The sequence below is a fragment of the Anolis sagrei genome, chromosome 3 (assembly GCF_037176765.1).
Source record: "Anolis sagrei isolate rAnoSag1 chromosome 3, rAnoSag1.mat, whole genome shotgun sequence".
Classification (NCBI taxonomy): Eukaryota; Metazoa; Chordata; class Lepidosauria; order Squamata; family Dactyloidae; genus Anolis; species Anolis sagrei.
In genome coordinates this window covers 5,902,110-5,915,277 of record NC_090023.1, presented here as the reverse complement: position 1 = coordinate 5,915,277, position 13,168 = coordinate 5,902,110, and the positions used below count along the sequence as shown (strand labels likewise).

The following is a 13,168-nucleotide window of genomic DNA, read 5'->3' as shown; positions in this document are numbered from 1 at the left end:
TCGAGGATAATGGGAATTGTAGTCATGCTGATCTTGTTGCTGGTTTCTGATGACGAAGGCTTGTTATTTAAGGTACAAGTGGAGGATAATGGGAGTTGTAGTAAAGCCTATCTTGATGCTGCCTTTCAATGAGGAAAGCTAGTTATTTAAGGTGCAAGTGGAAGATAATGGGAATTGTAGTACATATGGATGCTGCCTTTTAATGGGAAAGGCTAGCTCCCCATTAAATAAGATAATGGGAATTGTAGTCAAGGATATTTTGATGCTGGCTTCTGATGAGGAAGGCTAGTTATTTAAGGTGCAAGTGGAGGATAATGGGAATTGTAGTCAAGCATATATTGATGCTGGCTTCTGCTGAGGAAGGCTCGTTGTGTAAGGTGCAAGTGGAGGCTAATGGGAGTTGTAGTAAGTATTTCTTGAAGCTATCTTCTGATGAGGAAGGCTAGTTATTTAAGGTGCAAGTGGAGGATAATGGGAGTTGTAGTCAGGCATGTCTGGATATGGCCTTTTGATGGAGAAGACTAATAGTTAAGAGTACCTGATGTTATTTGCTCTGACTGATTGGAGTTGTAGTCAGGGAAACCTTTAAGCTGCCTCTTGCAAGGGAAGGCTGGGATTAGAGTACTTTAGGAGTACCTCCCAAGCTGTTGTGTGTTTCTCCTAATCCCAATTAACTAGGTATTCCCTTGGTTTTTGTTGGTCTTGTTTACGCAGTACTTAATGGCTGTTTTGGTTTCTCGTGGACCTTCCTTTGTGCATTAAAGCGTTTCCTTTGGGGACGCATCAACACGAGAAAACGTTCCACCCCTTTGTGTTGTTTACACACTTGTCTCCAAGCAGGTTTTCTCTTTGTGGCAACAACCGACGCTGAAATATGGCATAAAAGATAAATTAAAAATGGGTTAGGAGATATAGATATATAGGACTTTGGAGTCATGTAGACAACAACAAAGGGCTCATGAGCAATATCTAACACATATGCAGTCATCCTTGTCTTAGATGGCAAGCTCTTTAACCTCAGTAGGTTGAAAGCCAAAAGTAAAATCACAACTTCGGTTATAGAACTCCAATACGCTGACGATAACGTAATCTGTGCTCATTCAGAGGAAGGCCTACAAGCCACTTTAAACAGTATGGAAAATTTGGCCTGTCACGAGAAAACCAAAGTGCTTCTCTACAAGCACTGGATGAGAGCTAACAAATTGAAATTGAATCCAGACAAGACAGAGGTCCTACTGGTTAGTTGTAAGGCCAACCAGGGCATAGGGTTACAGCCTGTGTTAAACGGGGTTACACTCCCCCTGAAGACTCAGGTTCGCAGCTTGGGAGTGATCCTGGACTCATCGCTGAGCCTGGAACCTCAGGTCTCAGAGGTGGCCGGGAGAGCTTTTGCACAATTAAATCTTGTGTGCCAGCTGCACCCGTACCTTGGGAAGTCGGATCTGGCCACAGTGGTCCACGCTCTTGTTACATCCCGAATAGATTACTGCAATGCACTCTACATGGGGTTGCCTTTGAAGACTGTTCGGAAACTTCAATTAGTCCAGTGGCAGCAGCCAGATTACTTACCGGAGCGTCATACAGGGAGCATACCACCCCTCTGTTATGTCAGCTCCACTGGCTGCCAATCCAATTCCGAGCACAATTCAAAGTGCTGGTTTTGACCTACAAAACCCTATACCGCTCCAGCCCTGCGTATCTGTCTGAACACCTCTCCCTCTACGTCCCACCTCGGAGTTTAAGATCTTCTGGGGAGGCCCTGCTCTCAGCCCCACCTCTATCACAAGTGAGGTTGGTGGGGACGAGGAGCAGGGCCTTCTCGGTAGTGGCCCCTCGCCTGTGGAATTCACTCCCCAGGGAAATTAGGTCATTGACATCCCTCCTCTCTTTTAGAAGGAAACTAAAAACATGGATATGGGACCAGGCCTTTGGGTAATCTGGCAGATAGACAAAGGACAATGACGACTAGAATTGTTAGGATTTGACATTGTGGAATGAACTTACGGATTCTGAGCTGGCCAACGTTGAGCATTAGATTGGTTTTCTTGATTGTGATGTATAATTGATTGTTTTAAATTGTTTTATAATTGCTGTTTATATATGTTTTATCCTATTGTTTATGTTGGCATCAAATTGTCCCTTTTGTGAGCCGCCCTGAGTCCCCCTTCGGGGGTTGAGAAGGGCGGGGTAGAAATGCGCGAAATAAATAATAAATAAATACAAGCAAAAGACAGCAACCAACTCCTCTGTGATGACAGCAATAAAGCTTAATGGTGTAATGATAGGAAATATGGACTATTTCCGCTTCCAATAATAATAATAATAATAATAATAATAATAATAATAATAATAATAATAAAAGTCAATAATCAGAAATTTCTCAAAGCACAGCAGACAAAGAGTCAGTACAAGAAAACTGCACTCCAAACCAGAGCGGACAGCTGGCACAACAAAGCCTTACATGGGCAGTTCCTTGAGAAGATTGAAGGAAAAGTTAGCAAGGAGAAGAACTTCCTGACTGTGAGAGCTGTTCAGCAGTGGAACTCTCTGCCCCGGGGTGTGGTGGAGGCTCCTTCCTTGGAAGCTTTTAAACAGAGGCTGGATGGCCATCTGTCAGGGGTGATTTGAATGCAATATTCCTGCTTCTTGGCAGAATGGGGTTGGACTGGATGGCCCAGGAGGTCTCTTCCAACTCTTTGATTCTATGATAAGGAGACGATCTGGTGATGGCTCACGAATGGAACCCTGAAGAAGGCTGGCTTCGAACTCATGACCTTTTGGTCAGAGTGATCTTAATGGAGCTGACACTCAGCCAGCTGCGCCACAATCCCGGATTGACCTTGAAGGAGCTGGGGGTGGTGACGGCCAACAGGGAACTCTGGCATGGGCTGGTCCATGAGGTCACGAAGAGTCGAAAATGACTGAACGAATGAACAACAACAAGTTCACCTACATCCAGAAAGCACTGTGTACCCAAACCACTATGCCAAAGGGATTCCCAAGACCATCAGAAATATGTGTTTTCTGGTGGTCCTTGGCTACTACTCTGAATCCCCCAGGGGTCCTGATCCCAGATTGATAAACACTGATCTAGGAGTTAGGACAGCCTATGAATATTTTGATTAGTAAAGAAGTAAAACAGAATGGAGGACAACAAGACCGTTGTTCAGTGTCTCCCAAAACTGCTCAGCCCACAGAGTTATGCCAAAGTGGGTTGGGGTTCTTTTGCGTGACCCCTCTCCTCCCTTTCTGCCTTTTTCTCCATGTGATTCAGTCAGCTACGTTGGCCTCCAAAGCACCAATTGTGTTGATTGTGCAGATTCCAGATAGAGCACAACAGGGAGGGGACGTGGGTGGTAGAAATCGTCCGACAAAATGGGCTCATTGTGATTTTCTTCAAACCGGATTATAGGACTCTACACTGTGGCGTAATGACGGGGTTACACTCCCCCTGTAGAAGCAGGTTCACAGCGATGAGTGATCCTGGACTCGTCGCTGAGCCTGGAAACCCAAGTTTCGGCGGTGACCAGGGGAGCTTTGGCACAATTAAAACTTGTGTGCTAGTTGTGCCTGTATCTTGGGAGGTCTGACTTGGCCACGGTGGTCCACGCTTTGGTTACCTCCTGAATAGATTACTGCAATGCACTCTATGTGGGGTTGCCTCTGAAGACTGCTCAGAAGCTTTAAATGGTCCAGGTTGCTAACAGGAGCGGCACTCAGAGAGCACACAACTCTACTGTTGCACCAGCTCCACTTATTTATTTATTTACAGTATTTGTGTACCGCTTTTCTCACCCCGAGGGGGACTCAAAGCAATTTACACATAAGTAACAGCAAAAATTTAATGCCAGTACAAACGATTACAATTGTACACTACAATTAGACATAAATTAAATTAAAAATACATCCATGAGAAATAAAAAAATAATTAAAACAATAAAACAGTCTTGTCCGTCAAATCGCCGTTGCAGGCATTGTCTTTCCGAAATGCTGCATACATTTACTTCTACTGCCCGAAGGCCTGGTCCCAAAACCATGTTTTTAATTTTTTTTCTAAAAGCCAGGAGGGAGTGGATCTTACCTCCTTTGGGAGTGTGTTCCATAGGCGGGGGGCCACAGCCGAGGAGGCCCTGTCTCTCGTCCCTTCCAGACACATCTGTGCTGTTGACAGGAGCGAGAGCAGGGCCTCCCGGTATGATCTTAGATTATGAGGTGCGACATAGAGGTGGATGCATTTGGACAAGTAAGATGGGCCAGAACCGTATAGATCTTTATAGGTCAAAACCAGCATTTTGAATTTTTTTTCTGGCTATAGCCCTGATCCTGTTCAAAGCAGATAATCTGGATTTTATGTGGTAGCATAGAAAGGGCCTGAGATTGCATGAGAAGATGTTGTCCTGATTTCCATCCAGAGTTTCTTTCTGCAAACATTGGCACAATGGGAGGAATGTTGGCAAGGGAGGATGTTTTAGAAGTTACTTTCTTTGCTTTTACCATTTGCTGACCTGATACTACTCTGGTTTTGTTACAGAGCCTGGAAGATAGCAATCCTGGAGGCAAAAGCAACTCAGGTGAGTCAAGGTCATAGTTAACAACAACATAGAGGATTCTATGAGAGGAAATATTTTGATTAGTGCAGAGCAATATGGAAGCCAGCAGCAGGATTTTGGACATCTTGCTGCGATTTCAACATTGCTCCTCTTCTTATCTGTTGAAAAGAGCATCCTTCTCAAGTTTCCACTCGTTATTTGTTATTTATATAATTGCTTAGGGACTTATTAGATTCACAGAACAGAGAGATGCTTTGCACTATGGACTATTGCTTCTAAGGCAGATGCCCTGTGTTACCTACACAGAGAAACTACTACAAAACCCTATTGTAACTGGATTCATAAGCAAAGTGCCTCTATGCTGTGTACATGAAGGTTTGTGAGTAAACCAACTCTGTTACTTTTAAAGGAGACTGCTTATTTTGTTTCCTGAGAGCATGGTTCAAAGGCAAATATATTTTAAGGGAGAGTAGATGTTCTGGGGCAACTTCAAGGAACACTTCTGAAACTCTGCTGAATATATATGTTTTTGTGCATTGGCATGTCTTTGTCCCTAGCAGTTCAAAGACATCCCTAAGTACATTGGTTTTACAGCTGAGAGACCTAGTTGCCTTGCATGAATTTTCCAAAAAGGTTATGACTTCTAACAAGGTCTTGCCTTTCCTGTGGCCAGTGGTTTTCCCAAAAGGTTATAAATCCCATTTCCCAAATAGTTAGGGAGATTCACATTTTCCAAAATTGTCTTCTCCAGGTTCACTTGTACGACCCATACGATGACTATTACCAGACGGTGCCCCTCGATTCTCACCAGACGGTGTATGTCAGCAACGATTACTATGGCCAGCAGTATGGAGGTATGTCCTCTCCTCTTTGCACCCCTTTTCTGGGTTATGGGCATGGTTTGCTAGTCCGGAGCAAAGATAGCAATGGAAAATTGCCTTCTGAGTATTCTTGGCCTAAGAAAAGCCTATGAAATCCATAGAGTTACCATAAGTTGACTTGTAGAGCACACATCCTGGTTTGCACCATATCCATCTTGGTGCATTGATGCCACTGTGCATAACAGGCTCTTCCTACTCAGGAGAATCACAATGAAACAGTGTTGACTTCCTTACTTACAAGAGCCATTTTCTTTGGTAATGTAAACATGTTGTTTTCCACCAAGAGTTAATCATTTCTCTTTGGTCATCAACACTTCAGCAACTTTTAATTACGTTCCATGAATTCTTCACCTCCTTCTTGTAGTTTTCCAGGCTTAAATCTTAAGATGGCATCGCTAGATACTATAGACCCCAACCATCCACCTTTCATACAATTCCATTCAAACCATATATATTTAATGTATCGTCGAAGGCTTTCATGGCCGGAATCACTGGGTTGTTGTAGGTTTTTCCGGGCTATATGGCCATGTTCTGGAGGCAATTTTTCTCCTGACGTTTCGCCTGCATCTATGGCAAGCATCCTCAGAGGTAGTGAGGTCTGTTGGAAGTAGGAAAAATGGGTTTTATATCTGTGGAATGACCAGGGTGAGACAAAGGACTTTTTCCTACTTCCAACAGACCTCACTACCTCTGAGGATGCTTGCCATAGATGCAGGCGAAACGTCAGGAGAAAAATTGCCTCCAGAACATGGCCATATAGCCTGGAAAAACCTACAACAACCCATGTATATTTACTACATATGTATCCCAGGTTAAGTCAGCTTCCTGAACAAGTGTAGGTGGACATCTAGTGGCAACATCACAAATTACCCGGGATGTAGTCTACAAGAAGATTTTCAAACCAGGAACAGAACATTTTTCAAATTTTGTGACATAGTGTTGCTGTTGTTGTTATTTTTTATTATTACTACTATTACTATTATTTAGAGTCAACCAAGTTCATCGGGACTCCCTTTGGCTTCACTTGTTGCTGACTGTGTGGTGTTGTTCCCCTTGCAGCGTCCGGAGTGACTCACGTCATTTTCCGCGAGGACCCTTCCCGTGTCTCCGGGGACCAGATGGCACTGGGGTTGTTGGCCGGAGCCGCCTCCGGAGCGGCATTGGGTTCCTTCATGTGGATGCCCTGCTGGTTCTGAGCTTCCCCTTTGGCCGCCTCCACCCCAGCCCTGCCTCCGCCACGCTCAGCGCAAGACGCCTCCGATGTTCCCTTGGAGAGGACCACTCATGTGCATTGGTCAGAGGGGCAGTGGCAGGTCTGCTGCTAGATCCCGCAAACAGGAGGGCAAGCAGGCATGTCCTATTGTTTCATCATCGTGGTGCCCCAATAACGCTTTGCCCCACCAACCCACGCAGCTCTTCGCATCCCTGCAGCTGGGAATCTTTTCTAGGTTTTGGATGGCTCCAAAAGAACTCTCCAAGGTGCTGAAACTAGTATAGCATTCTAATTCAGCACCTTGGGCAGTGCCCATAAAACCATGACATGGGAGCCGCAAACACTCAACCGTCCGTGACCGAACATTAGCATCTTAGAACTAGTATATTTATGGCACAAAGGGATCCTCTTCTGGTGTTAGACAAGGCAGCACCCATATAAACCCTGACATGGGAGCCACAAACACCCCAAAGCCAGGTTTTTAGTGTCTCTGGATCTGGGAATCTCCTCTAGGTTTTGGATAGCTCCAAGAGAGCTCTCCAAGGTGCTGAACCTAGTATAGGGTCTTAATTCAGCACCTTGGTCAGTGCCCATAAAACCATGACATGGGAGCCAAAAACACTCAACTGTCCGTTACCGAACATTAGCATCTTAGAACTACTATATTTATGGCACAAAGGGATCCTCTTCTGGTGTTAGACAAGGCAGCACCCATAAAACCCTGACATGGGAGCCACAAACACCCCAAAGCCAGGTTCTTAGTGTCTCTGGATCCAGGAATCTCCTCTAGGTTTTGGATAGCTCCAAGAGAGCTCTCCAAGGTACTGAACCTAGTATAGCGTTCTAATTCAGCACCTTGGGCAGTGCCCATAAAACCATGACATGGGAGCCACAAACACTCAACCGTCTGTGACCTAGCATCTTAGAACTACTATATTTATGGCACAAAGGGATCCTCTTCTGGTGTTAGACAAGGCAGCACCCATAAAACCCTGACATGGGAGCCACAAACACCCCAAAGCCAGGTTTTTAGTGTCTCTGGATCCGGGAATCTATTCTAGGTTTTGGATAGCTCCAAGAGATCTCTCCAAGGTGCTGAACCTAGTATAGGGTCTTAATTCAGCACCTTGGTCAGTGCCCATGAAACCATTGAATGGAAGCCCCAAACACCCCAAAGCCAGGTTCTTAGTGTCTCTGGATCCGGGAATCTCCTCTAGGTTTTGGATAGCTCCAAAAGAACTCTGCAAGGTGCTGAACCTAGTATAGGGTCTTAATTCAGCACCTTGGGCAGTGCCCATAAAACGATGACATGGGAGCCACAAACACTCAACCATCCGTGACCTAACATTAGCATCTTAGCAACTAGTATATTTATGGCACAAAAGGATTCTCTTCTGGTGTTAGACAAGGGAGCACCCATAAAACCCTGACATGGGAGCCACAAACACCCCAAAGCCAGGTTTTTAGTGTCTCTGGATCCGGGAATCTACTCTAGGTTTTGGATAGCTCCAAGAGAGCTCTCCAAGGTACTGAACCTAGTATAGGGTCTTAATTCAGCACCTTGGGCAGTGCCCATAAAACGATGACATGGGAGCCACAAACACTCAGCCGTCCGTGACCTAACATTAGCATCATAGAACTACTATATTTATGGCACAAAGGGATCCTCTTCTGGTGTTAGACAAGGCAGCACCCACAAAACCCTGGCATGGGAGCCACAAACACCCCAAAGCCAGGTTCTTAGTGTCTCTGGATCCGGGAATCTACTCTAGGTTTTGGATAGCTCCAAGAGAGCTCTCCAAGGTGCTGAACCTACTATAGTGTTCTAATTCAGCACCTTGGTCAGTGCCCATAAAACCATGACATGGGAACCACAAACACTCAACCGTCCGTGACCTAACATTAGCATCTTAGCAACTAGTATATTTATGGCACAAAAGGAACCTCTTCTGGTGTTAGACAAGGCAGCACCCATAAAACCCTGGCATGGGAGCCACAAACACCCCAAAACCAGGTTCTTAGTGTCCCTGGATACGGGAATCTCCTCTAGGTTTTGGATAGCTCCAAGAGAGCTCTCCAAGGTGCTGAACCTAGTATAGGGTCTTAATTCAGCACCTTGGTCAGTGCCCATGAAACCCTGTCATGGGAACCAAAACACCTCAAAGCCAGGCTCTTAATGTCTCTAGATCAGCGTTTCTCAATCTTCCTCATGTCACGACCCCTGAATACAGTTTCTTATGTTGTAGTGACCCCCAACCATAAAATTATTTTTGTTACTACTTCATAACTGTAATTTTGCTACTGTTATGAATCATAATGTAAATATTGGTATGCATAATGTATTTTCATTCACTGGACCAAATTTGGCACAAATATCAGATTCCCCCAAATTTGATTACTGGTGGCCTTGGGGGGGATTCATTTGGGAGTTGTAGTTGCTGGGATTTATAGTTGACTTACAATCAAAAAGCATTCTGAACTCCACCAATGAAGGAACTGAACCAATCTTGGAACACACAACTCCCATGACCAACAGAAAATACTGGAAGGGTTGATGGGTAGGGCATTGATCTTGAGTTTGGGAGTTGTAGGTCACCTACATCCAGAAAACACTGTGGACTCAAGCAATGATAGATCTGGAAGAAACTTGGCACAGATACTCAATATGCCCAAATGTGAACACTGGTGAAATTTTGAGAAAATAGACCCTGACTTTTGGGAGTTGTAGTTGCTGGGATTTATAGTTCACTGATAATCAAAGAGCATTCTGAACCCCACCAACAATAGATTGGGCCAAACTTCCCACACAGAACCCCCAGGGCCAACACAAAATACTATTTTTATGATCTTTGGTGACCCCTCTGACACCCCCTCACGACCCCCCCAGGGGTCCTGACTCCCAGGTTGAGAAACGCTGCTCTAGGTCTAGAAATCTACTCTAGGTTTTAGATAAGCTCTAAGAATACTCTCCAAGGTGCTGAACCTAGTATAGGGTCTTAATGCAGCACCTTGGTCAGTGCCCATGAAACCATGAAATGGGAGCCCCAAACACCCCAAAGCCAGGTTCTTAGTGTCTCTGGATTCGGGAATCTAGGTTTTGGATAGCTTCAAGAGAGCTCTCCAAGGTGCTGAATCTAGTATAGGGTCTTAATGCAGCACCTTGGTCAGTGCTCATGAAACCATTGAATGGAAGCCCCAAACACCTCAAAGCCAGGTTTTTAGTGTCTCTGGATCTGGGAATCTCCTCTAGGTTTTGGATAGCTCCAAGAGAGCTCTCCAAGGTGCTGAACCTAGTATAGGGTCTTACTTCAGCACCTTGGTCAGTGCCCATGAAACCATGAAATGGGAGCCCCAAACACCCCAAAGCCAGGTTCTTAGTGTCTCTGGACCCGGGAATTTAGGTTTTGGATAGCTCCAAGAGAGCTCTCTAAGGTGCTGAATCTAGTATAGGGTCTTAATTCAGCACCTTGGTCAGTTCTCATGAAACCATTGAATGGAAGCCCCAAACACCTCAAAGCCAGGTTTTTAGTGTCTCTGGATCCAGGAATCTTGGTTTTGGATTGCTCCAAGAGAGCTCTCCAAGGTCCCGAACCTAGTATAGGGTCTTAATGCAGCACCTTGGTCAGTGCCCATGAAACAGGAGCCCCAAACACCCAACCATCTCCAATCCGGCACAATTCTGATGCAAGTCACTGGCTGCACTGGCATCTTATAGCCAAGCACATTCATAGCACAAATGGACCTTCTTGTGATGCAACAGATAATAAGCTTTCTGCTCATGGGCCCTGTGTTGTTTACCCTGAGCAATTGTCCCATTTGGCTCTACTTGGAAGGCTGGTCAATGAACCAAGCAGTTGCCCAAACCACCCTTTGCCTCACCTGCCTACACAGCTCTTAGCATCTCTGGAAGTGGGAACCTCCTGTAGGTTTTGGAAAGATTTAAGAGATATTTTCAATGTGATGAACCTTCTTTAGGGTTTTGGTGCAGCATCTTAGATATGCCGGTAAGACCATGACATGGGAACCACAAACATACTTCTATCCCTGACCCTATGTGAAGCTGGTGCTCCACTGGCATCTTACAACCAGGGATATTCATGGCACAAAAGGGTTCTCTTGTGTTGTGGCTAACAATACCTTTTCTGCTCATGGGCCAACATATTACTTTGGGTTCCACTGACCCTGAGCAACCATCTTGGATCTTCTTGATGGGCTTTAGAGAGCCACTCAATGAACCAATCAGGTCCCCAAACCATGCTTTGCCCCATTGTCCACACAGTGAAGCTCTAAGGATCCCGAGAGTCAGGGATCTAGGTTTCAGGTGGTTCCAATTGAGCTCTCCAAAGTACTGAACCTAGTTTGGTGTTTTGACCCATCACCAATGGGTAGCGCCCATAAGACTCTTGTGATGTGGGTTGTTGTAGGTTTTTCGGGCTATATCGCCATGTATTGTTGAAGGCTTTCATGGCCAGAATCACTGGGTTGTTGTAGGTTTTTTCAGGCTATATGGCCATGTTCTAGAGGCATTCTCTACTGACGTTTCGCCTGCATCTATGGCAAGCATCCTCAGAGGTAGTGAGGCCTGTTGGAACTAGGAAAAAGGGTTTATATATCTGTGGAAAGACCAGGGTGGGACAAAAAACTCTTGTCTACTGGAGATAAGTGCAAATGTTTCAACTGACCACCTTGATTAGCATTTGATAGCCTGGCAGTGCTTGGAGCAATCTTTTGTTGAGAGGTGATTAGATGTCCTTGTTTGTTTCCCCTGTTGTTGTGTTGTTCTAATTTTAGAGTTTTTTTAATACTGGTAGCCAGATTTTGTTCATTTTCATGGTTTCCTCCTTTCTGTTGAAATTGTCCACATACTTCTTGTGGATTTCAATGGCTTCTCTGTGTAGTCTGACATGGTGATTGTTGGAGTGATCCAGCATTTCAATGCTTTTGAAATACATTGCTATATTTGCAATTTAGCACTACAAATATATCGTCAGTAGGCATGTGCATTCGGACCAAAAGGTGTGCCCTTTTCGGGTCCATTTTCATTGGATTCCTCATTTCGTTTACCAGAAAGTTACCTGAAAGGAGAGGGGTGTTTTCCATTTCATTCAGCAGAAATTGTTTAAAAACCCTAAAATTAAAACAGAAAACAGCAGAGGGAAAACAATCAGGTTCATCTAATTACCTCTCAACAAAAGATTGCTCCAGGCACTGCCAGGCTATCAAATGCTAATCAAGGTGATCAGTTGAAACATTCACATCTAGCTCCAACAGACAAGAGTTCTTTGTCCCACCCGGACATTCCACAGATATATAAACTCATTTTCCTAGTTCCAACAGACTTCACTACTCCTGAGGATGCTTGCCATAGATGCAGATGAAAGATCAGGAGAGAATGCTTCTAGAACATGGCCATATAGCCCGAAAAAACCTACAACAACCCAAAAATGTAACAGTATCCAAAAGTCCCAGGCTCAGCCAGATCCTTTGTCTAACCCTAGTCTTTCCACAAATATATAAACCCATTTTCCTAGTTCCAACAGACCTCACAACCTCTGAGGATGCTTGCCATAGATGCAGGCGAAACGTCAGGAGAGAATGCCTCTAGAACATGGCCATATAGCTCGATAAAACCTACAACAACCCTATATGGCCATGGTCTAGAAGCAGTCTCTCCTGACGTTTCACCTGCATCTATGTCAAGCATCCTCAGAGGTTGTGAGGACATCACAACCTCTGAGAATGCTTGCCATAGATGCAGGTGAAACGTCAGGAGAGAATGCTTCTAGAACATGGCCATATAGCCCCAAAAAACCTACAACAGCCCTATATGGCCTTGGTCTAGAAGCAGTCTCTCCTGACATTTTGCCTGCATCTATGTCAAGCATCCTCAGAGGTTGTGAGGAGAGAGAGGAGAGAATGCTTCTAGAACATGGCAATATAGCCCGAAAAACCTACAACAACCCAGTGATTCTGGTCATGAAAGCCTTCGGAAATAAGTTTCTGGGTTTTTTTGGGGGGTGGGGGGTGGGGTGGCTACTGTGTTCCTTTGAGCACCGCTTGCCTTGAGCCACATCTTGCCCCACTTGACTCTGGTTGATGGTCCAGTCAACGAACCAAGTGGGTCCTCAAACATGATCTGCACATACTTTTTTGGAGAGTCCCGTCCCTTGCAATAGTCTTTTCTGCCCATGGCATTGGATGGCTTCCATATCAGTGGAGCAGTCAATCTCTTCCAGGTTTCAATCCATGCTTTAAGGAAGCTCTCCAAGGTGCCAAACTTGCTTGAGTTGTACATCTAAGGCTGTGGTTCTCAACCTGTGGGTCCCCAGATGTTTTGGCCTCCAACTCCATGACATCCTAAGCTGGTAAACTGGCTGGGATTTCTGGGAGTTGTAGGCCAAAACACCTGGGGAGCCACAGGTTGAGAACCACTGAAAAGGCTGCACAACAATAACTATGTGTCAGAATACCTTGGACAGCTCCTTGAGAGCTAAGTAAAACCTGGCATGGATTTATTTGCCCAC

The 13,168-nt window shown here is 45.0% G+C and overlaps 1 protein-coding gene across 1 annotated transcript in view; it reads left to right on the top strand.

Moving 5' to 3' along the window:
* The window catches only part of PLEKHB1 (pleckstrin homology domain containing B1), a 49,668-nt gene extending 39,392 nt beyond the window's left edge, over nt 1-10,276 (top strand). Inside the window, exons 5-7 of the mRNA XM_060771274.2 lie at nt 4,532-4,571; nt 5,302-5,404; nt 6,491-10,276. Coding sequence (XP_060627257.1) covers nt 4,532-4,571; nt 5,302-5,404; nt 6,491-6,627 — 280 coding nt within the window. The 3' untranslated portion in view covers nt 6,628-10,276. The remainder of the gene's footprint in view (nt 1-4,531; nt 4,572-5,301; nt 5,405-6,490) is intronic.
* Nucleotides 10,277-13,168: the final 2,892 nt, after the last annotated feature.